The 23,554-nt window shown below is 41.7% G+C and overlaps 1 protein-coding gene across 4 annotated transcripts; it reads right to left on the bottom strand.

The window, feature by feature from the left end:
• Positions 1–725: 725 nt before the first annotated feature.
• rps6kal (ribosomal protein S6 kinase a, like) lies at positions 726–23,342 on the bottom strand. Of its 4 annotated transcripts, none has more exons than XM_031280081.2 (23): positions 22,963–23,342; positions 20,309–20,368; positions 20,101–20,217; positions 19,930–20,011; positions 19,716–19,796; positions 18,191–18,270; positions 17,385–17,491; positions 16,351–16,388; positions 15,890–16,032; positions 15,720–15,790; positions 15,488–15,576; positions 15,182–15,246; positions 14,655–14,757; positions 14,330–14,454; positions 11,078–11,203; positions 10,367–10,456; positions 10,068–10,226; positions 9,812–9,973; positions 8,277–8,353; positions 7,850–7,967; positions 6,789–6,929; positions 1,540–1,695; positions 726–1,501 (listed from the first exon to the last, which is right to left on the bottom strand). In XM_031280081.2, exons 1-22 carry the CDS (start codon positions 22,987–22,989, stop codon positions 1,570–1,572), a joined length of 2,187 nt encoding a protein of 728 aa, XP_031135941.1. In that variant the 5' UTR covers positions 22,990–23,342; the 3' UTR covers positions 726–1,501; positions 1,540–1,569. The 4 variants fall into 4 exon arrangements, with proteins under 4 accessions (XP_031135941.1, XP_031135940.1, XP_031135942.1 ...); XM_031280080.2 differs by having other exon boundaries at positions 726–1,492; positions 1,537–1,695; positions 22,963–23,341; XM_031280082.2 differs by having other exon boundaries at positions 726–1,492; positions 1,537–1,695; positions 11,081–11,203; positions 22,963–23,339.
• Between the last annotated feature and the right edge of the window lie 212 nt (positions 23,343–23,554).

Genomic DNA, 23,554 nt, shown 5'->3' with positions numbered 1-23,554 from the left:
CTTATTCCATTCAATACAATCGGTGGTTTTGCTGTTACAGCCTTGCTTGTTCTGGTTCAGTAGCTTATGGTGGCTAATGTTAGCAAATAGATGGACATTGCTGTGTAATTCACATTACGGAGTCAATTTGCTGACTTTTTAACTTGTCTTCTTGTGTTACACTAAGTTTTAACATGTAACAAATAAACACTTCAATGGTTTTGTCATTAAGTTAAATAAGTAAACACAATCTACCTCTCCAAAAATGAGTGGACGACAATGGGAGCTGTTAAGCAAAGTGTAATACTGATTGTCTTTAAATCCTTCCTAGAGTTCGACTGTTGTTGCCTTGCATTAGGATTTTCTCCTGAGTGGACGGATGTTTGTGATAGAACAAACCAGCTTGGACGCCACTTGATGCATGTCAATAATGATCTTTAATGTCAATATATACAGAACTTGAAAGAAAAATAGAATCTTAAAAATCAAATGAAATAAATACAATATCATACAATTTCCACAATGTCTTTTTGAAGAGATATCCATGGAAATCTTTTTTAATTTTTTTATTCAGCCTCTCTGGTTTGACGGGGTGCGTCCCGTCCCCCCCAGAGAAATCCCTACAGCTCCCCCACATGCTCTTCATATATATATATATATATATATATATATATATATATATATATATATATATATATATATATATATATATATATATATATAAATATATATAATATATATATATATGCAAACTAGAATTTCTGTCATTGTGAACACATTGTTCCACCTTCGAACTTATCTTTTGTCCATCTGCAGCTTATTCTTCCTCTTTTGATACATTGTTAGCATCACACAGACGGTGCATCTTAAGGGAAAAAGAAATACAGGTTCTGTCCACACACGCATTTATGTAACAAAAGTGTTGGCAGATGATTTTGATCCAGATGGACTTTTTTTTTTATCCGCCACAAGCAGAATCATATCTAATAATATAATCAATTTTAATGTCCCTCAGTCATTATCATCCTGCCAACACTCGTGCACATAAACCCATTACCTCACTTTAAAGAAAAGAAGTTAAGACAGCAAAAGCCAACAAGGGAAGGAGAGAGAACTGAGGAGGATGGCAGAGCGCAGATGAAGAGAAGTGTGTGCGTGTGTGTGTGTGTAGGGGGGGGGGGGGGCACAGTTTACCGAAGCAGCTTTGAATCAGCCAATCACAGTGAAGGAAAACATCAGCTGGTGTGTTTCTCTTCCCCACACGCGGGAAGAGAGAATGAAAGGCGAGGAGGGCAAGTGCATATGAAAGCTGTGGAAATAAATACAAGTCTGTCTCCCCAGCAGTAACTGATATGTGAGTTCCCCCTCTTCTTCTTCAGCTGACTTCTTCACAATGCAACCTCGTCCAGTGTGAGAGTGCATATGTTGGGTGAGTCAAATAAATAGATAAAAAGGGAGACAGTAGGTCTGACTGGCCAGGACTTCGGTCTGTGTGTGTGTGTGTGTGTGTGTGTGTGTGTGTGTGTGTGTGTGTGAGTGAGAGTCTGACTGAGAGTGAGGTCAACACTGGAGGGCGAGCGGTGGTTGTGTCTACATGTCTGTTGAGGTGAGTTTCTTCATGCTGCGTCTCTGGGCTAGACTGGACGCTGCCACGGGCTCCAGCACCGGCTGACTCGTCTTCTGGCTCAGCGCTGAATAGGTGGCAGCCATGGCTCCCTGGAAAACACAATGAACACTTGACTTTAACTTTTAAATAGATACAAGACTCCAGCTTTGAAGCAATTCTACTAACACTTCGCTGGTGTGTGTTGTAAGTTTGCATTCCTTTCCTAAAGAGTGTGCACAGGAGATCAGTCGGTTTTGTGGTACTAAACAAGCAAGTTTTTGGATTTTGTGATGCTCAATGTACCCTGATAAATTATCGTTATCCACTCAGCAAAAGAACCATTCATCTTGACAGTTTTTTTTCAGATTCTGGTTGAGTTATGCTGGCTAAGGTTAAGTTAACTTTAAGTAAACTTTACTATCCCCGAATGGGGCAATTATTTCTACTGCCAGCAGCTTTTCCACCAAAATTAGCGCATATATTGTAGTGGAATGGCTTCGAATGACGACCAAAAACTTTTACTGTGAACATTTATTGTTCAATGTGTTGCAGTTTTACAAACAAGAAAGGGAACGAACTTAAGCATGACGGACATGTTTGCATCTAGCGTCTCACTTTCAGCTCATTACACAAGCTAGCAAGAGTACACAACAGACAACTTCTGTGTAGGCTACTTCAACATAAAAGCACTTCCTGTGACGGTTCGTAGTAAACTTAATTACTGTTAAACAAATAAGGTTGTGTACCTTTTCATATATTAGCTGTAAATAATTTAAGTAGTAAGTTTTAACCACACTATAATTTACCATTTCCCTTAACTAAACAACATGAATTCCTTATTCAAGTGCTTTTTAACAAACATTTCACAACATATATGCAGGTCTTTTAAATGTGGAAAAACCCACTAAAAGTGGCCGGGTTGGCTCAGTGGGTAGAGCAGGCGCACATATACTGAGAGGTTTATGCCTCGACGCAGAGGTCCAGGGTTCGAGTCCGACCTGTGGAACCGACCAGGGTTCCTGCATGTCTTCCCCCTCTCTCTCCCCTTTCTCACCTAGCTGTCCTGTCAAAATAAAAGGCACAAAAGCTAAAAAAATAATCTAAAAAAAACCCCACTAAAAATAGGTGATAAGACTCCTTTCCCATTGCCAGTAGACGAGTATGCCTTTCTGTTGTTTTTTTCACTGGTGTTACTTAGTAAACAGTAGACACTAGAAAGCAGCATGGAGTCCAGTGAAAATGGTACGGTGGTTACTTTATATCTGTTACTTATTTAGTTGCTCTTTTAAATTTGTTGCAGACTAATTTGGATAGATGTTTTCGAGTGCTGCGTGCACAGAGACGGACAAAATTTGTCACTGAGATGACGTGCGTCAAAGCATAACGCCGGAAAAAGGGGCAAAAATTAGCGCATCCACCTGGGTGTCATGTCTCCATCACTGTCGGTTGGAGCTGGAGCCCACAAATACTGTGACTACTGCAGTCATTTGTCCCGAGAATGAATGCAGACTGTAACCTTTCCCACCAAAGACAAAAGCCAGATGGTAGTGGGTGTTAGTGGGTTTTTTTGTCCAGTGGGAAAGAGGCTTTACTTTACATTGTATTGCTAATTGTTTGTTTGTTTATCTTGTACCACCCACTTATCCAGAGAATGAATCAGAAACGCGTCATACTCTACATCATCTGAAAATGTGCCGCACTTTACATCAGATACAGCTTAAAAAAGTCGAAAAAACAGTAGGTATGCTGGTATTTTATGTTTTGTTATCCTATCTTATTTCTTATCTCTAGTATATTTCTTGTATTTTCTGTATGTTCTTGGAACTCCATCCATCCATCCATCCGTCCATCCATCCAGGGTCCACAGTCAGCAACACCAAAATTCAGACTGACGAGTGGAAAAATGATGCACGGTCTGCATTGTGCTAATAGAAAGGTAAAATTCAATGTGACCAGTGTGAGTCCATTGAACCATCCATCCTACATGACGATAATTGTACTGTCTGACGGCGGGGTGGTAATGACGCTGGAAATCTATCAATAAAGCTTTGCTTGGATGTCAGAACTGAACACTGCTGCTGACCAGGTGCATCCCTTAATGGTGATACTATCCACGGATAACGTGCAATGTCACAACTCATGCATTACAACGGCTTCATAGACACGACAGTGACCTATGCCGCTGTCCTTCACAGTCACCAGGCCGCAGAAATGTGAGGTCGAACGAGATGTTCACTGCATGAAAACTCTACAGGAATGTGTCGCGTGGGGGTGAAGATCCATCTTGTTGAACCTTTGCTTTGAAAATTCTACGTTTTTCTGGAGTTCTAGCTCAAGTATAACTGATAAAATACTGTATTTCCCATTTCTTTTTTAAGATTCATTTTTATGGCATTTCTGCCTTTAAATCACAGCTCAGACATGAGAGGGGGGAGAGAGGGGGAAGACATGCAGGAAACCGCCGCAGATCGGATTCGAATCCTGGGCCTCTGCGTCAAGGAATAAACCTCTACATTTGGGCGCGCACTCTACCAACTGAACTATCCTGATGCCCACAAAATACTGTGGGCCCTATTTCAACAATCTAGTCACACGGCGTGAAGCGCCTGGTGCAGGTGCGTTTAGGGCGTGTACAAAACCACTTTTTCTAGTTTAATGGCGGAAAAAAAAGGGTCGGTGTGCCGGGTGCATGGTTCAAAAGGGTTGTACTTAGTGCCAAAATAATTATTGGTGAGTTTTGGGCGTATCATGCAATAAACCAATCAGAGATCATCTCCCATTCCCTTTAAAAGCCAGGCGTGTTTGGACCTTGGAGCATTGCTATTATGATGAGGATTTACTGAGCAGGAAGGAGAGATGTTCAGGAGAAGAAACTGATCTGATCGTGCTTGAAGTGAAAGTGCGCGAGCAGATCATATCATAATACTATTTCACATTGTAATATTTAAATTTTTTATCTTCTGCATGTTTGTGTGCTAAAGTGCGTCCCTGTGTGTGTAACAAGCATAGCGTGCACGTGCATTTTACTAATAACAATGAAATGCTGTGTTATTGACTTTAGACCAGGTTTTTGTTGGTCAATGGCACAATCACTTTCCGCTGCCTCAAGATAGCAATACGCCCAGAATGCACCTGAACACACCTCCCTGTAAGACCAGCACACCCAGAATGCACCTGAACACACCTCCCTGTAAGACCAGCACGCCCAGAATGCACCTGAACACACCTCCCTGTAAGACCAGCATGCCCATGGGTGCACAGATGGGCACAGGTGCATTTGCTATTTAAATAATGTGGGCGCTGGACGGGAAACTGACAACTGCGTCGGGTTTTGCGCTGCGCTGGGTGCAAGATAGGGCCCTGTATTTCTGAGTGGTACCTATAAAAAATATTTCCACCAAAAGCCAGAAGTAATACAGAAGTCTGCCATGTCTGCTTACCTGTTGCATTACATGAATAAACATCTCTACAGAACATGCAGTGAGAAAGAGGAATGATGGGACCAAGTTAGATGTTTAGGTGATATGCTGAGGGTCAACATGACTGTGTGTAGTTAAAGTGGTGAGGAGGGAACTGAGACACAAAGTGAAGCTCTCAATTTAATGTTGATCTTTGTTCCGACCCTCACCTATGATCACAGGCTTTGGGTTGCATCTGAAGGAAGGGGGGGGGGGAAATCACAGATAGAAGCAGCTTCCTGTGAAGGGTGGCTGGCCTCTCTCTGCATGTTTGAGTGAGAGTTCAGCACTATCAGAGCGCCTCTATATATACAGCAAGGACGCTGCCCAGACAACGTCTCTCTGTAGAGGACGACGGAGTGATAGAGACTGCAGCACTCAGTTGGGAGTGCTTGGGGATCCAGCAGAGGGAGATGAAGGGAGTTAATGGGGGGAAGGATGATCAGGCTGCTCTGTTGTGCTGTTTTTACTCTGACTTATTGTGCCTTCAAGTGTGGTCATGGTGAGGGTTCTCATGACTCTATAAGTGGAACATTTCTGAGAGCTTCCAGGTCACAATTTGTGATGTAAGCTGATGTTTTGATGTTGGTACCCATTAAAGTTCCTTTCATTTTTTTTATGTCAGTTTTTTGTCATCTACCTTCTTTATCCTATCCATCCAAACTTAGTGCTGGAGTTCAAAAAGAATGATTCACCATTTTTGAAAAAAAATGAACAAGGCAACATACTTTTTTGTTGTCAGTCGCCTAGCAACATTGCTCTTGTGAACCACTTGAGTGCCAAATAGGTTGTGTCAAAAATAGGACCTGATGAGTTCCATTTGAAAAGAAGCATCTGACCTGGAAAGGTGGCAAGATAAGATAGAAGGATGGACACATCTGCTCTGTTGGATCTGCTATTAGTATTAGATGAGGTTAGAAGTATCTGAATCCCCAAGCATTATATGTCAAGAGGCACTGCAAGGGTATGACATCATGTAGCAGAGCTCAGACCTTCTTCTGGTTCGGAGAAATGGTGTGGTTCCATGTTTAGAAACTCTGAGTAAAGGGGCTTTACCCATTAGGCCAACACATGGGAGAACATGTGTCCCAACTAGTGGTGGAAGAAGTATTCAGATCCTTTACTTAAGTAAAAGTACTAATACCACAATGTAAAAATACAGTACTCTGTTACTAGTTTAACTAGTTTACTAGAGTAAATGTCCTGCATTGATAATGTTACTTAAGTTAAAGTATGTAAGTATCATCAGGAAAATGTACTTAAAAGTATTAAAAGTACTCAATGCAGAAAATCTTCACATTTTAGAGACTGGAAACGATCCAAACTGTTCTGTCAATCAACTAAGTGTTTAATAATCTAATCATTTCAGCTGGACTTGTAGGCCGTTATATTGTTGGGTAGTTAAATTTTATTTTTTATAAACTACATGTGTTTTGTGTGCAAAAATCCTAATTTGTAAAATAAGCTGTCAGATGAATGTAGTGGAGTAAAACGTGCAATATTTCTCTCTGAGATGTAGCGGAGCAGAAGTAGAAAGTGACATAAAAAGAGAAGCCTCAAGTACAGTACAAGTAGCTCAAATTTGTACTTAAGTACAGTACTTGAGTAAATGTACTTAGTTACATCGCATCTCTAGAAGGTACAACCTGCCTTTAAATTCGACTACATGGTAGCAAATGATGGAGGCTGTGTTTCTGCTTCTGTGTCTCTGTCCGTGTGTTGAGTAGGAGGATGTATACACCCACCTTGACGAGGTGCGGTGCGTCATGGCGTGTGAGCTGGTAGTGTGGTAGCGTATCTCTGCAGGTGATCCAGGAATGCTTGAGAACCTGCGCCGCGGTGTATCGCTGGTGAGGGTCCACATGGAGCATATGGGACAGCAAGTCCTGGAACATAGAATATACATAATAACATCCAGTCTTAAACGTACATGGAGGGCCTCAATTAGGCCTGTAACAATTATTACATAATTGTCCATTTTTTTTTATACATAATAGCAGTTTCTTTGTTTAACCGCAGTTAATTGCTGACATTAGCTAAGGTCTTACGGTGTATGACTGGCAATTGTTAATTTTGTTTCGATATGCCAAATTGTAATTATATAGGCTAAGTGATTATATGCTTGCTGACTATATATTTTTATTATTTCAAGTGTTAGTTGTTGGCACTTGAGCCTATACACGTTCATAGCAACAAAAATGAAAAGGGGGGATACAGTTAGAAAAAATGTGTTATAATAATAAAGAGGCGTTGTTTACTTTATAGACTTTTACATTATCTGGGTCACATGACAGGGACAGAACTAAAATATGTATGCTGGAATTCATTCAAAACTTGAATTTGTTTAAAAAGTAATAAATAAATATATATTTAAAATTTGACTGAAAGAGACAATTATATTGTTAATCGCAATTATTTCTGAATTAATCGTACAGCAAAATTTCGAAATTTGGAAACAGCTCTACACACAATGTATGAGGGAACAACAAAGCTGTTTACAACACAGCTCCTCTGCACAATCACAGAATGAAACAGATCCATCCAAATCGGATCAAATCTAAAATATTACAGCTTTTTTTATTAAATTAAGTTATGTAGCACCTTGAAAAAAAAATAAAAAATAAATAAAAAAAATTAAAAAAAAAGGTGTACAAAGTGCTTTACAGACATGAAAAGAGAGGGAAAGAAAATCAACAATATAAGACTAAGAAGATCTAGAAAATATGCTTTAAAGTCGCAGTAATAATGAAAATTAGCTTCAAATACACGCCGCCTGTGTGAAGCGACAGAGTGTCAGTGTGTGTACCTTGGAGGTGTCTGATACAGTATCCCAGTTGCCACCTGTCAAAGAGAACTTTCCAGATCCTATCCGGAGAAGAATCTCTTCTGGTGTGTCGTTTGGCCCGTTAGCAAACGGCGTGTACCTGACGGGCAAAAAGAAGACATTAGGAAAACACATGCTGTATTTCAATTCACAGATTCTATTGTATACTAGTCTTTGGCACTTTGACAATTACTTATCAGAAATTTGCAACTAAAAAGTTTAAAAAGTGCTCCAGAACGCATATGGCACAAGCAAAGAAAGTAAGCAGAGCAGTGATGTAGACTACTTTGAGCTCCATCTTTGCACGTCATTAGACTGGTTTAAGACATTTGGACATTTCACGATTAATCATTCCCTCCCACATTTAAGCCAAATTATCCAACAGGTTGTTGTTTTAGTGCAGTCTTACCCTGCTAGCATGGTATACAGTAGAACTCCAAGACTCCATATATCACAGGCTGCATCATAACCTTGGCGCATTAGTACCTGGACCCACACAAACAAAGAAAGGCAAACCATTAGGGACTTATATTGACAATGGGAATTACAAAAATAAAACTAAAAACCTCTTCTTTATATGCTTACTCCCTATCCTCTCCCACATTATATCGCTTTCACTATATATTTTAGTTTAGTTCAAATTTACTTATATAGCACATTTAAAAATAACCGTAGTTGAACAAAGTGCTTAACAAGCTTAAAAAAAAAAAGAAAAGAAAAAAAGGATAATATACACAAACAATACACAAAACTAAATAAACAGTAGAAAAAGGTCAAGGTGTCAAAACTCAACTTGAATTGAAAACCAACAAATAGAAGTGGGTCTTAAGCAAGCACTTGAAGGTTCCAGCGGTCCGAGCAGTTCTTATTTAAATAGGTAAACTATTCCAGAGTTTTGGAGCAGCCACTGAAAAGGCTCGGCCAGCTTTTAAACCTGGATCTGGGAACATTGAGGAGCATCTGATTGGACGACAGCAGTGCTTTGACAGGAGCGTGGACAGGTAAAAGCTCCGATAAATAAGAAGGCGACAACTCATTTAAAATCTTTAAAAACAAGCAATAAAATCAATCCTAAAAGGGACAGGAAGCCAGTGGAGCGAGGCTAAAACTGGGGTAATGTGCTCACCCTTTTTTTTTTTTTCTTCTTTTTTAAAGATTTTTTTAGGGGCTTTTCTGCCTTTAATGGACAGGACAGCTAGGTGAGAAAGGAGAGAGAGGGGGAAGACATGCAGGAAATCGTTAGCCTGGTCCTACCAGACTGGTCCATTTCATTTGTACAGAGAGCCTGGCCACTCTCCACTGACGAAGTGTTAACTTCCTTGAAGGCAGGTACTCTGTTGAAGTTTAAAACTATTGGATCTGCCCAGAGCCACTCTGGATCTGCCATAACCAACGCTAACGTTTGGTCGTGACGTACACTACTGGTCAAAAGTTTGGGGTCACTTAGAAATGTCCATTCCACTCCATTCCAGACAGAATACCAGCTGAGATCAGTTGCATTGTTTTTTTTTTAATCAGGGCAGCAGTTTTCAGATGGCATTATGTGCTTACATAATTGCAAAAGGGTTCTCAACTGTTGTAGACAGAAGTGGCTGAAGAAACGCTTGAAATCCATGCTTTTTGGTCTAAACATCAAACCCAAATTAAAAGTGGTACAGCTCCCATATAATTTGACACTCTGGGGTGTGCCTGATTATCAGGCACACCCCAGAGTGTCAGAGTATATGTCATGTGCAACAAGAGGGGAGACCGACAAGGCTTATCGCTAGCGTTAGCCTTAGCTAACTTCTTCACCACTAACGGAGCAAGCTGGAAAATCAAACTGTTCCCGAACCCTGTGGGGAGGAGGGCCACAACATCATGGCCACCAACAAAACTCAGCAAAGATTGTTCTTGCTCGGGCTTTAACTTCTGGATATTCTGAAATGCTTTCTCCCCTCTCACCTCTGGTGCCACAAAGTTGGCGGTGTAACAGGGGGTGAGCAGCAGGCCGTTGCCTCCCCGAAGCTGCTTGGCGAATCCAAAGTCACAGATCCTGATGGAGTCGGGATTTCCCGAGTCATCCATGTATAGGATGTTACTGGGCTTCAGGTCTCGGTGTACCACCTGGTGAAGGAGGAGAAGAAGAAGAAAAAACATTAGAGAAGAAGATATCACATTTTTCACTTGTGCTCCAATATGTACACAAGTGTTTCCTCACCCCTTGGCAGTGGAGGTAGTCAACAGTCTTGGTGATGGTGTAGAGCACAGCACTGGCCTCTCTCTCAGAGAAAAACTTCTGCCTGAGGATCTTATCCAGCAGCTCCCCTCCCTTCATCAGCTCCGTCACCAGGTATACATACCTGCCCTCGTCATACACCTGACACATGCGCGCGCACACACACACACACACACACACACACACACACACACACACACGTAGAGAGACGACCTGTCAGTATGGTGACAAACTACAAACTTTACTGCCGTGAAATGCTCGCACACACAAAGGTTACTGACGTCTTTCAGAGTGATGATGTTGGGATGCTGTCCGTATCGCATCAGGATCTCGATCTCTTCAGAGGGGTCCCTCTTACTTTTGTCTATAATCTGAGACACGTGGAAACACAGATATGAGCAGTGAGTCAAATTACAGAGTGCACTGGCAAAGAATTAAAGCATTTAACAATCTAAACTAGCTTCGATATTAGAAGCAGCATTATGGTTTCAGTAGCTTGAAGCGGTGCTTCCCCCTGCTGGTCTGTTGGCCATACTAACCACAATAGAAACGCTTTCTTCATTTTCCTCAATTGCATTCACACATTCAGAAGCTTTTATGAACCCACACATAATGAAAAATATATATGAAAATTGTGAATTTACGGCCATCTAGTTTACTTAGTCATTTAGTTCCCCAGGATTTTAAAACCACAGAGTTCTTTAAAGCTCAAACCACAGCCTTCTAAATGGCTTACAAATGCAGTAAGAGTGGAGTTACATTATTTTTTATTTAAAAAAAAAAGAAAAGAAAAAAAAGACATACACAGGTACTCAAGAGGTGCTGACCATGAGAGAAACAACTTCATAAAAGGCTGTCGGACAGCATGAATGCAACTACTGATATTGAACATGATACATAATGCATCGGAGGCCTGAAGACTAGAGAGGCAGAAAAGAGAAAATGAACACTGGTACTTAGTAGATTTAAAAAAATAAAATAAAAACCCTTACTACCTTCACAGCATAGTCCATGGCAGAGACTCGGTGTACACAGCGTTTACAAATGGAGTAGGAGCCGACCCCTATGTCCTCCTGCAGCTCGTAAAGATCACAGAACTTGGTCGAGCCGCCGTGCATCTGGAGAGAACAAGATTTGAACTGTTACGTTACATTCTTTTAAATGGGGACATATCACTTTTCAGTGCCTTGTGCACGTACTTTTGAGTAAATGGAGTGCCTACCAACCCCAAAACTGAAATAAAACAACCCAGTCAGTTTTTTGTGGGCTGCCTAGATCAGAATTAACAGGTCAAGCCATTCAGATTTGGCTCCCCTTCATAGGTCACACAGGTTCATTAGAATATACCGCCCGCCATCTGAGTATCTCAACACATGGCTTGAGAACTACACTGAAAAACTAAATAAAAAGTTTGTATCTTTACGTAAATATATATAGTTATAAATACAAGACATTGTGCATTTTTTTTCCCTTAACAAGATGTATTTATGTAACCCCAGCCAATCTCCTTAGTTACACCCACACAACTCTGTGGGAGGAGCCACAGGTTAGGGTACAGTTAGTGTTGTGAGTCGCCTAAAGCCCAAGGTTGCTGGATGAGGTCCCTATGACCCCAGTCTGACGTCTTAAGCATGATTTATAGTCCTGCGGAGGCTCCACGCAGAGCTTTCCCCGTAGCCTACGTAAGTGGCCTGAGGTTTATACTTGTGCGTTGGTGTGTGCATCGATCTCTTTAAGAGAATAGCAGGGCCGGCATGTGTGTGTGTGTGTGTGTGTGTGTGTGTGTGTGTGTGTGTGTGTGGTAGAGTGAGTGAGAGAGTGACGTTGATTCGCTTCAGAGCGAGTAGTGACTCTAGAGTCATAGTGAGAGAAACAAAGTGTCTCCTCTGTTCTTTCTGACCACGGTCAGAACTCTGGAGCAGGAAAAGTTAAAGCTCTAGTTTTCATGTTGTTTATGGAGAAGGAGAACCAGGAGATGAGTCGGGAGAAACGCAATGCTACCAAGCCACGGCTGAGCGACATGTAGATACGTTTTACAAGAGGTACACGTCAGGCAACGGCGTAGGGTCCGGGCGTAGGGTTCGTGTCTCCACGTACCTACATACGTAGCCATGGCGTAGATTTAACGCGGAAGCATAAATCACGCTTTAAACCAAAATCAGGATTCAGGTGGAGAAAGATATCTCACCCCCTCAAAGACTAGCCTTGTTGGATCTACACATAATAATCTGATGCAAAAAGTAGTTTTCATTTATTTATTTTTTTAAAGTAGATCAGGATATTTGTATCAGTGTACCTTTGCAAAGGTGTGTTATATTTTACTCACAAGCCAATCCGAGCAGACTGGGCTTTCGTGAGGTGGGCTTAAAGAGACAGGCGCTAAAACAGAGCGAGCAAAAAGATGATTTATGAGAAAAATAAATGAATGTGTTTTTGAACGCATGTAAACATGTTCTAGTATGAACCTGAAAATGAGCATGATATGTCTCCTTTAAAATAAAAAAAAACAGCAGCTTCTGTCCTTCACGAGTCATGCCTACACATTTGATGTGCGGACTTGTAAACCTGGTGCTGTGTGCTTCCACCGCATTCATTTTAACACTTCTGTTCACAGAGTGGAACTTGTAGTAGTAAAGTTATTACATATTCAGCAGTCAAACTGTCATTGCAGATTTACCGACATTGGCTCCCTATTCACACAACACGAAACGGCAAAATGCTATCAAATTAGCAGTTATGGGCATAAACTGAGCCATACTGAATGTGGGGAGGACGAGTGTGTGTGAGTGTGTGTGTGTGTGTGTGTAGGTCTGCAGTGGAACACAACAACCATAGAGAGGCGAAGTCCCTCCCCTTCCGGTGGACCACAATGGGACCTTAATTTGGAAAAAATATGTATAATAGTGAATGGGGAAAGACAAGTTATTTTTGATCTTGTTTGAATTGAGCCATGGATTACACATGTCATGTTTGTCAGTTTAATTGGTAATTTTGCAAGTCACGAAAGTCTGTTTACCGTTAAACTGTTGCCGTATAAGACTGTGAAAATACGTAATTAGATAGACAACACACTTCAAAGTCGCATGGATGACGTCTCGCTGAAGCTACGATGTCTGTTGTGTAATTTATTAATCCTATTACACTCTGTTATTATACACATTACACATAGGCCTGAATTACTCACACATGCTCAGTACCTATACATGCACAAATGGAGAGATGTCAGAGTGAGGGGGCTACAGCTGCTGATGGACAGGCGCCCCGAGCAGTTGAGGAGTCGGTGGCTTGCAGTGCCCAGGAGGTGAACTGGCACCTCTCCAGCTACCAGTCCACCACCATACTTTGGTCCGTATGGACACTAGGACCGCAATCCTCCGGTTCCCAACCAAACTCCCTACAGACTGAGCTACTGCCACCCCACTGGGATGTAACGTTACTCACACGAGCAGCTAGTCTGGCCATCACCAGACCAAGCTCAATCTTTTAAGATTGAACATTAGTCTGGGGAGTCTGCTCTGTATTTTCTACTGCACAAGAGGCGTGATCAACGGGCATAGTTCAAATGACTCTATACGCAATTGGATAGCAGGATCAAAACATTTTTTGTCTCTCCACTTTCACTACTGTACATATTTCTTCCGAATTAAGGTTCCATTGGGACCACCGGAAGAGGAGGGACTTCGCCCCACTATTAAATGATCGTTTTGAAACTAGGTTTCATTTTTGCAGTTGCTGCCATCATGTCAATCAATTTTGATCCTAATTCAACTTCTTTGTACAGAAATCGACATTTAAGTCTGCAGTGAATATTGTCAGATTGAAAGGCACCCGGTAGAATCAAGAAAGGAAGTGTGTAAACAACTCTCGAAAAATATTCAAGAGAGATTTGTCGACTAAAATGCTGTGATAATTTAACAGCTACAGATGTGTTACCTGAAGTGTTAACTCAACAATGTTTTGACCAGCTTTTGCAAGGGTGTTGCCTTGCAAGATGGAATCTGTGTAAAGCTCCACAGTAAAGTGGTAGACACTTCTAGTTAGTTAGCTAGTTGTGTTGCAATGTGGCAAGTCCACTGTTGGAGATGAATGAAATTATTCTGTAACTTTTGCACACCAATTGAGCTTCATACAAATGCTTAAAAGTATAAGAATATCTGTGTGTGATCTTCATGTCTATGAGTTAATATGCTAAGAATGAATTAGTGTAAATTGTGATAGAGGACATTTGCACAGTGTGTGTTCACCTGCACTATAGGGAGTATGCTGAGCAGCGGGGAGCTCTTGTTCTCATCCATAGGGTTTGGAGCGACAAAACTGAAGCCTTTGAAGAGCTGGTGGGCGTTAGCACTGGGAGGAATACCTGGGGAGTCTGAACATACAGAGAGAATTCATAATATAGACATTTTAACATACAGACACCCACTGAAAATGGGAGTTATTTCTTGTAGTCAGTGCTGAGTCGCAGTTTCCATGGCTGCAGGAGTGGCTGTTGTTTTTAATCTCAAAAGCATGTGAACAGAGCGTGTGCGTGTGTGCGCGTGTGTGCGTGTGTAGGTTTGGATCATTTACCTTTAGGCGTTTTAGCGGTGAACTCGGGGTCAAAGCAGAACGTGTCATCGGGTTTACCCGCTGCAGGCTTGAATGGGGGCTGGAGCTCTCTCCTGTACAGTTTCTGCAGAAGGAAACGCATACAGTAAACACAAATACTGTACATGTTAGAAAATCAAACCCCACCACAGGCTGTTTGCAGTGTGTGAACATATGGGAGCGAGAAGCCCCCTCCCAGATTAACCCGCTCCCATCCCTCTACAGCACGGTCTAGCAAATAGCATCCTGCAGGCTCCTAAACACTCACGCAGGGCTATTAGTGCACACACAGTGAGAACTGGCCCTCTGCCCAGACACACACACACACACACACAAACTATAGTTGGCGTGGCCAAGAATGATGGCCAGAACTCACCAAGCCAACCGTTTGTTAGGTGTGAATCCTCAACAGAAGCTGGAGACTTACATGGGTCTGTGAGAAATGAGAGGGGTGTGTGTGTGTGTGTGTGTGTGTGTGTGTGTGTGTGTGTGTGTGTGTGTGCGCTCACATTCCAGTCGATGGTGGAAAAGAAAGTGTGGCGTTTGATCTCCTCCACTCCGTCGGGCCCAGCCCCTAAAGACACAGATCACTCTGGTTCAGTTACCCTGGCACGTTTGTCATTTTATTGTTTTCAGAGGATCAACACATTCACACATTCTTCTCACAGCGGGTTCCAGCATGTGATTTTAGTGGATGCCAGAATGTTAACAAGCTCAAGCTAAGCGAGTGGCGCAATGCGCAGATCAACAACACCTTGTTTTCTTTTATTCTAACAGGTCTACACGCTCACCCAACAGACTTTAATGCACCTTACCTAGTCTGTTAGAAGGGTTTCGTTTGAACAGCATTCTCAGCAAACTCTGGGCTTCCAGACTTAGGAACTGGGGCATTCCCAACTTAGCTCTGGAGGGCGAAAACGAGCAGAGAGCGACAGGTAGATATGGACAAAAAGAAAAAGCCACGGTTCATCATTACTTATAAATCAAAACTTGTCTCACTTCTGTCACACTTTGAGTGTCTTAATCATGCAGTGCCTAATGACTCACTTGAGAATCATGTTCATGGTCTCATTGCGGTCTTTCCCTTGGAACGGTAATGTCCCCGTTAGCATCTCAAACTGCAAACACACAATGAAAGAAAAGGGAATATAATCAACAGGATTTTTTTCTTATCAGTTCATATACATGTCAAAGCAAACAAAAAGAAGTTTCTGTACCATAAGTACTCCCAGAGACCACCAGTCTGCACTCTGTGTGTGTCCTCTCCTGTTGACCACCTCAGGGGCCATATACTCCACCGTACCACAGAAGGAATACGCCTTCTTATCAACATCTACAGACTCTTTACTCAAACCAAAGTCTGCATACACAGCAATGCAAAGCAAAAACATGGTAAGATACACAGCTGACTGAACAATCCCATGCAATAGTTATACTATACGGAACTTTTATGCTTTTAGGGGTTTGCAAAAAAAAAAAACGTAAAATAAGCTGCGGAGGAAAGCCAGCCTACGAACAAACATGGGGTCATGAATCGTTTCTCAGTAAAGACATTTAATATAATACAAGTTTAATTACAGGCTATTAACTAGATTAGGCTATTCGATTACTCTTTTGAATTAAAAAAAAAAAAAAAAAAAAAAAAAGTACATTTAAAAGCATCAAGTCAAAAACATACCTGTTAACTTTATGTGTCCAGCTTCATCAAGTAAGATGCTGAAAGACAATAAGAGGTTTTCCAAGGAGGTGAGCTTCAAAACAACAATACAACAATGACAGTATTTAATCACCCAGAGGTGTTAGGACATCTTTGCAAATCTATTCTTCTTCTAAATTCTGCAGGTTTCCAATGGACTGCTGATCATGAGAAATAACAGATCAGAATACTCCATTCAAAGCCACAATGGACACATCCAGTCACAGATTCTGAAACTATTCAGGCTGGACTCAAGTCAAGAATGTGTTAGCTGGTACGAGTCTGTGTGACAGTTATTATGGGCAGAAATGAGTTGTGAAACATAAAAGGATCGGCTGTATATGGTGAAGGTCGCATATCAAGTACAGAAAAACACTGCAACACAGTCATCCTGAAGAGAACTGCATGATGCTACATGCTGGACTCCAATACCATGGAGTTGGAGAAATGAGCACACTATGAATGGATTTTCTTTTAGATGATGAAAAACAAATGTCCTTTGAATTCTCATCAGCTATCTGTCATTAAAGATTAAACATCACTTCACAACATCTGCTAAAAACAACTTTTTGGCTATGTTTTATGCATACAGCATATGGGTAATTATGTAAATGATCTCAGCATAATTTCCTCTTTATGACTTAAGACAATCATTTTGCTTTTAGGTCTAACTCCTTTCAGCCATTCACTAATTTATTATAGGAAATATGGAGGGGGGGGGGTCGGACATGAATGTCTTATGGTTCAAAAACAATGTCCAAGTAAAATAATAAATAATAAAAAACATTTTCAATTTTAAATGTTAGAGTAATGCCTGAAACATTTATCAACTTTCTGAAATAAGGAGTAATGCTTATGGCATGTGATAACGGACGGAGTTGTTCAGTTTATATGTGCAAGTCAAAAATCATCAGCAAGAACAAATATCTATAGGTAAGATGGAATGCGTTGGAAGATGACTGTGGGGGTTTGAGTGTGAGTGGTCAAAATGTGAAGGAGAGGTCTAGGATTCATACTTCTCTGGCTTGAGATCTCTGTAAACTATGCCCAGGCTGTGCAGGTGGTTGAGGGCCAGGGCCAGCTCTGCAAGGTAGAATTTCACATCTTCCTCTGTAAACATAACCTGATAAGAACTGGACAAATTTACTCTCTGAACTAAGAAGAGGAGAGAAATTCAGCAGCAAAGAAAAAAAAGACACAACTTCAATATTAAGCGAAAAAAAAACAGAGAAAACAGAAGATTATTATTATCACAACAACATTTCAAATAGGTTACACTGCTCAGCAAGCTGTTGATTTGACATTGCCAGCAGCTATTGCTTTGGTTCTGAGACATGCTTTCAACACAAGGTCTATCTGGAGAACAATCACACATTTGAGTTCCCTGAAAGCATTTGAAAAGAACTCATCTGTGCATCTAACTGACAAGCAAAGGATGATCTAAAGGCCAATAAAGATTCAAAGAAAAGCACTTGTGATTCCATGAGAAATCCAAGTCATGATTTAAATAAAAAGCCAAACAGAAAGCAGGGGAGACAAATGACTTGGCAGTGCTTATGCTTTAATTAAATACATTTTTACATTTTTGCACCTGTTCCATTTGTAGCTGTCAGCTTAACAATCCCTTAGGGTTTCTAGAAGAACATTGTGGCATATGTAGTTCTGATTTTCATAGACATGTTTAAAACATTAGGCATTAGGCAAAAAAAGACCATTAAATAATAGAATAATAAGGACATGCTGTACGTTTCTTTTTGGACAGAAAAAGTTGCAAACAAACTTAAAGTATAATGAGATATAAGGCAACAGGACGTAAGTTTACCTCTTTGGATAAGCGAGTGAATACATCCCCTCCCCTGAGAAAGTCCAGTATTAAATACAGTTTCCCTTCCGTCTGAAAGGCTGGGAGACAAGGAAAAATGTCAATTTCCTGCAAGCTAATCATGTTCTGATTTCAACAGAGACACTTAGGGTGATGCATGTAAACACTGTAAAGGCCGTTTTATGGTTCTGCGTAGAATCGACGGCGTACCCCCGCAGACCCCTCTGCGTCTACGCCGGACCCTACGCCGTAGCCTGACGTGCACCTCTCCAAAGTGTAACTACATGTCGCGGCCACGCACGTCGCTCGGCCGTGGCTTGGTAGCGTTGCATTTCCCACCGTGGTCAGAAAGAACAGGGGAGACACTTTGTTTCTCTCACTATGACTCTAGAGTCACAACTTGCTCCGAAGACAATTGCCCCCCCCACACACACACACACACATACATGCCGGCTCAAGGCACACACCAACGCACAAGTAAACAAAGTTTGGCAATTGACCCTCTGGAAACCACACCCCCCTAGCGTTCTGGCGGTGAAATGCACCGCGATGCAAAGAAACATGTTCAACCCTGACGCAGAACTCCGAAAGGGTCATGACGCCGTAGGAGCGACGGGGTAGCTACGGCGTGGAGTTTATGCACAATCGTAAAACAGCCTTAACTCACTTACAATAGCAGCAGCTTTCCAACATTAACAATGATGATTTTGATATCAGGAAAAAAGTAGATATTAGCTTGATCCTTTTGTTTTTAATTATTGTTTTAATGTGTATTGTGGAAATCTGTGTTAATCTAATAATAAACTTGACTAATTGGGACTAATTCTTGTTCAATAACTATGTAATTTAATGTGTTCACAGAAGTGTAAATTCACTTCTAGCCACGTTACACGCTCTTCCTACAGCGACTGAACTCAGGCGGATGGAGCGCAATCTTTCAGATTTCAGATTTTTCAGATATACTATGAGCGATGTTGCAGCGCGAGGAGGGGATGAGATTTTTTTTTTTGTAGCCGTTGTGATTTCTCATTTATTCATAACTAACGTCATTATTTGAAGTTTTAATCATTTCCTCAGCTGTGGATCATATAAGATGTGTCGCTTCCTAACCTTTTATACGTCAAGCATGATACTTCACAAAAATAGAGCCAGGGCAAGAGGCACGTCGCTTAGCCTGTTCGCTGATGCACAGAGTCGGTTAGGACATCTTCATTGGGAAATACTGAAACAATCTGACGTTTGCTCGTTCACGTCACGTCCAGTCAGGAAGCGGTGTTACTCGCACGAGTTTGAACGCTCGAATTGAAATATTTCAACTTGCACGGATACGCAAATGGCCCGCCTCAAATTTGCATTTATCCTTGTCTTTGCATTGGCTTTGTATGTAATTGTGCCGTGCGATTGGTGTGAATACACCATCATAACACTCAAAATATTTTGAAAAAATGTGTCTCAGATTGCAACATAAAGATGCACATAAGCAGCTTATCCCTACTTGAAATAGGTGTACAAGAGTTTCTCTTACCGTAGTGCAATTTCACTATGAAGGGATGATTGACTTCCACTAAAATGTCTCTTTCCATCTTAGTGCGAACTCTGTCCCTGACTGGAGAGACAAAACAGGAAGAGACAGTGAGAGAGAGAGAAAAAAAAATTCAACACTAAGGACAGAACATACTGGATGATTTGCACTGTGGGATTTTGTGAGGATGTAGATCGAAAACAAAAAGTTGTGTTACCTTTCAAAGATGCCTTTTTTAGAACTTTCATTGCATATAACTGACCAGCATCTGGACCCACGATCTTCCTGACGAGAAATACCTGAGAGAACAAGAGAAATTCAGAAAGATACAGACACCAGTACGATTGCGCTGATGGAAACATTTTATTTGTCTGCTGAGTTTCCTCACCTTGCCGAAAGAGCCCTGGCCGAGGACTTTGAGCAGTTCAAACTGAGATGGATCAGCTTTCTCGCAGCCCTCTTTTACATGGTGGGTGATCGGAATCTCCTCATATGTCCCTTCGTCCTACACAAACCGTATCAGTATGAGACAGCCGCACAAGACTGCAGGTCTATCATCCTACATGCTCCAAGACCTCACGCCCATCATTACTTACACAGTGTGAGAAAGACTCTCCCTCCTCCATGGGCTCGTCCATGATCTCATGCCCATTGACCTGCAGCAAAACCAAAACAATCCGTCCGAGTCAGCATCAGTAAACACTTTGACAAAGCTTTGTCATCCTTGTTTTCAACTGAACAGGATTATGAGTGCAGCTGCTGCACGCCCACACGTATGACTGAAGATTCAACAGATGAAATCGATGAGTCACATGGAATAACAGTGCGCTTTCACTTTTCCCCAACTCAGGCTCTTTTTGTTGTCAACAGTATAGATTCCATATTCTAAGCCTGTCCAGCTGTCCAGCTCTCATCCTGTCCATATAAAGCCCCTCATTATTAGCATTCAGGCTTAATCCCCAGCCAGGACAAAAACAACATGTCTGACTGGCTCTGAGAGTCTGATGTTTGATTTGCTGCAGTCAGCATTCAACCTCTCAAGGAGAAACTATGGCTAAGCTCTTTTATGGCTTTAAGCTGATAGTCGTGGCAACAGGTTTTTTTGTTTTTTTTAAAGACCACAGATAGACATGTTTTGTTCTACCCAGTTATATTTAGGAGCCGGTTTCATGCCTCTCTTTTGTTTGTTTAAATAGACATACTCTGTGATATTGTCAGCAGAGGAATGTCAGACATTTCAGCATCCGCAAGTAAATCAGAAAAACTGACTGACCGCCGTGACATTAACCAGGTCTGCATATTTCAATTCTGGGCTGAAGCTCAGCCTGCATGATGTATTCAGTCCTGGGTGTTTGTGTGTTGAATTCTATCAAGCCTCTGAAGAGGGGAGATGAGTCACAGCCCTACGCAAGCCCACTCAGTGGGTGGAGCCACCAACATACACTCACACCGGTACATCAACAGAACGGAGGCCAACAAACCACCTTCCAATATCTTGGCACAATAGTATGACATTATCAACATAAACATTCAAATCAGTCACGATGTACACTTCAAAAGCGAGACATAACACAGAATTGTGTCAAAATGTAAGCCTTGGTGCATTTCTTAAGTATAGCATCCAGGCTAGCCAAAGCCAGGGCAGTGCTTGTGTCATAATTCACACATACATTTTCACTCCCACCTTTGCTGTGGCTCATCACGGCTTGTAACAGAGTGCAGCCTACACTTGCAGCACAACCAGGCGAGCCTTTTCCAGCCATTTGGAAAGATGTCTGACAGCCATACATAATATCATATGACAATCACTGATATCAGCATGTAATACTTTAGTTAAATATCGATACAAAGTGCATTAAACAACCAGCATAACCACTAGCCCAGTTTAGGTGTCTAAGCTTTAATGTTTACGTTTCTGTTATCTTGGCAGCTTTCAAATGTGCAGCATTTAGCGAAAAGCAGGTTAAAGTGCTTATTCATAGCAAGAGATGAAAAACCTTTTAAGACAGTTAATGAATTATTCAATGTCTCCATGTCACCTACATAAACTGAGCTCCTTAAACAGATACGAATGTTGTGGCAGAAGTCCACCAAATGACCACAGAGATGAGAGTTTACCTCAACAAAGAATGGACTAGGTCAAAAGTGTATGTTGCAATAGCTTTCTGCTGGCTTAAAAACAGTCCCAGCAGTCAGACAGACAGTTTGGACTGTAGGTGTGAAAGACTGCAAAGAATCCCAGAGATGGAGAGGTTTAGGATGTCAGGTTGGCTTAGCTGCACATGAAAAAACATCTCATCGTGGGACCCATACAAAAGCAAACTGAACCTTTCCAGTTATCACAACACAGCATTTAGACAAGTCTTTAAACGGCATCATTGGTTTCAATAAAGTTCTTTAGAGGATACATTGATATTATTAATACAAGAGTTTACATTCCATTAAGAGTCCCCTGTTGTTATGACCCTGGTGGAATGAATAATATGTAGCGGTAATGTTTAATCGCAACAACTTCACTCTGCTAATGCAGATGTCATACTGTCAGCTGTGTACGTTAGATGAATCGTTTTATCAAATTATTACGAGTTATTACATATCTAAAAAACGAGAGTTAAAGCTAATAGCCGCATCACTTGTGCTGGTGACAAGTCAGCCCTCACTTGTGAAGAAGACGTCTGACCAAATGTATCCCAGCTAACGTTAGTGTTAAACTTTGAATACATTTAACGTCGCCGAACTATTCTATAGCCTTACTATAGATACATAAAAACACTTTGCCAGCTCTTCATTAACAATACGGTGGAGGTCGAATACAAACTTGTGTCCAAGTTTCAAGCCTGCAAGCCGTCAGTTAGCAAGCTAACTACATGCTAATGCTACATACGCTAAGCTAGCTATGAGGCAAACTCCTCTTGAGAAGTGTAGCTAGCTAGCTAAATAACAACAAAAGCTAAGAGGAGGTCATGTGTCATTAGATTAAGAGCCCGTCCTCTCAGAGGAATACAGAGCGGTTGCGAAAGCCTGGGCGGGCAGCTATCAAACTAATAAACCCGGACAGTGCAACAACAATAAACACCTAACCAGCTGTTAGCATTAGCTAGCGTGTTAGCATGCATCACAGTGCGCTGCAGATCGTGACGCGAATATAAGCTTTACCCAGACTCGCAGGGCAAGCTAACTTAACGGGACAGCACAAACCAAAAACAATGTTAAGCAAATCAATATGCAAATCGCGCATGTATCAACTCACCTCACTACAAACGCTGTTTACCTCCATCTTGTGCCAGGATCCCTCTCTAAGTCTAAGGCATCGTAGTCTACCTAGACCCCCGCTCCACGTTGCATGCCTTCCCCTCCGTGGAAGTCCGGCTATTCTGCTTTGATGATCAGATCCAAGCTGTGTGGCTGGGGACCGCTATCCGGATGGAATCGGGGGGTAGGTGCGCGGAATAGTTGATGCTGATGACTGGACCATACGCTGGCCGAGAGCACCGTTACCCTGCCATGGATGCGAATATGGCGGCTATCGTGGTACCTGATCGTCAGTGAATGAGTTTATTGACGTATTTATGACGCAATTGTGTTAAGGATTTCCCCAGTCCAAACCAAAGCAACTGATCTCGAGATAAAGAGGAGGTAGAGAGGACGTGGGGGACTTGTTGCTGTGTGACATAGCCTACTTGCATCCGGCTGATGGACCATTTGCTTGCGACAAAAAGTCACTGTATTGTAACACGGACAGGACGAGGAGTTTAAGGTTGACGCAGGACAGAATTAAGGAACAAAGCAGCCACCGCTTGTGGTGAGCCAGAAATCTAAGCCCCTGATCTTAAGGGTGGAAG

Source organism: Sander lucioperca, chromosome 1 (assembly GCF_008315115.2).
Source record: "Sander lucioperca isolate FBNREF2018 chromosome 1, SLUC_FBN_1.2, whole genome shotgun sequence".
Classification (NCBI taxonomy): Eukaryota; Metazoa; Chordata; class Actinopteri; order Perciformes; family Percidae; genus Sander; species Sander lucioperca.
Note: the sequence above shows the minus strand (reverse complement) of the source record. Positions and strands in the feature narration are given on the sequence as shown.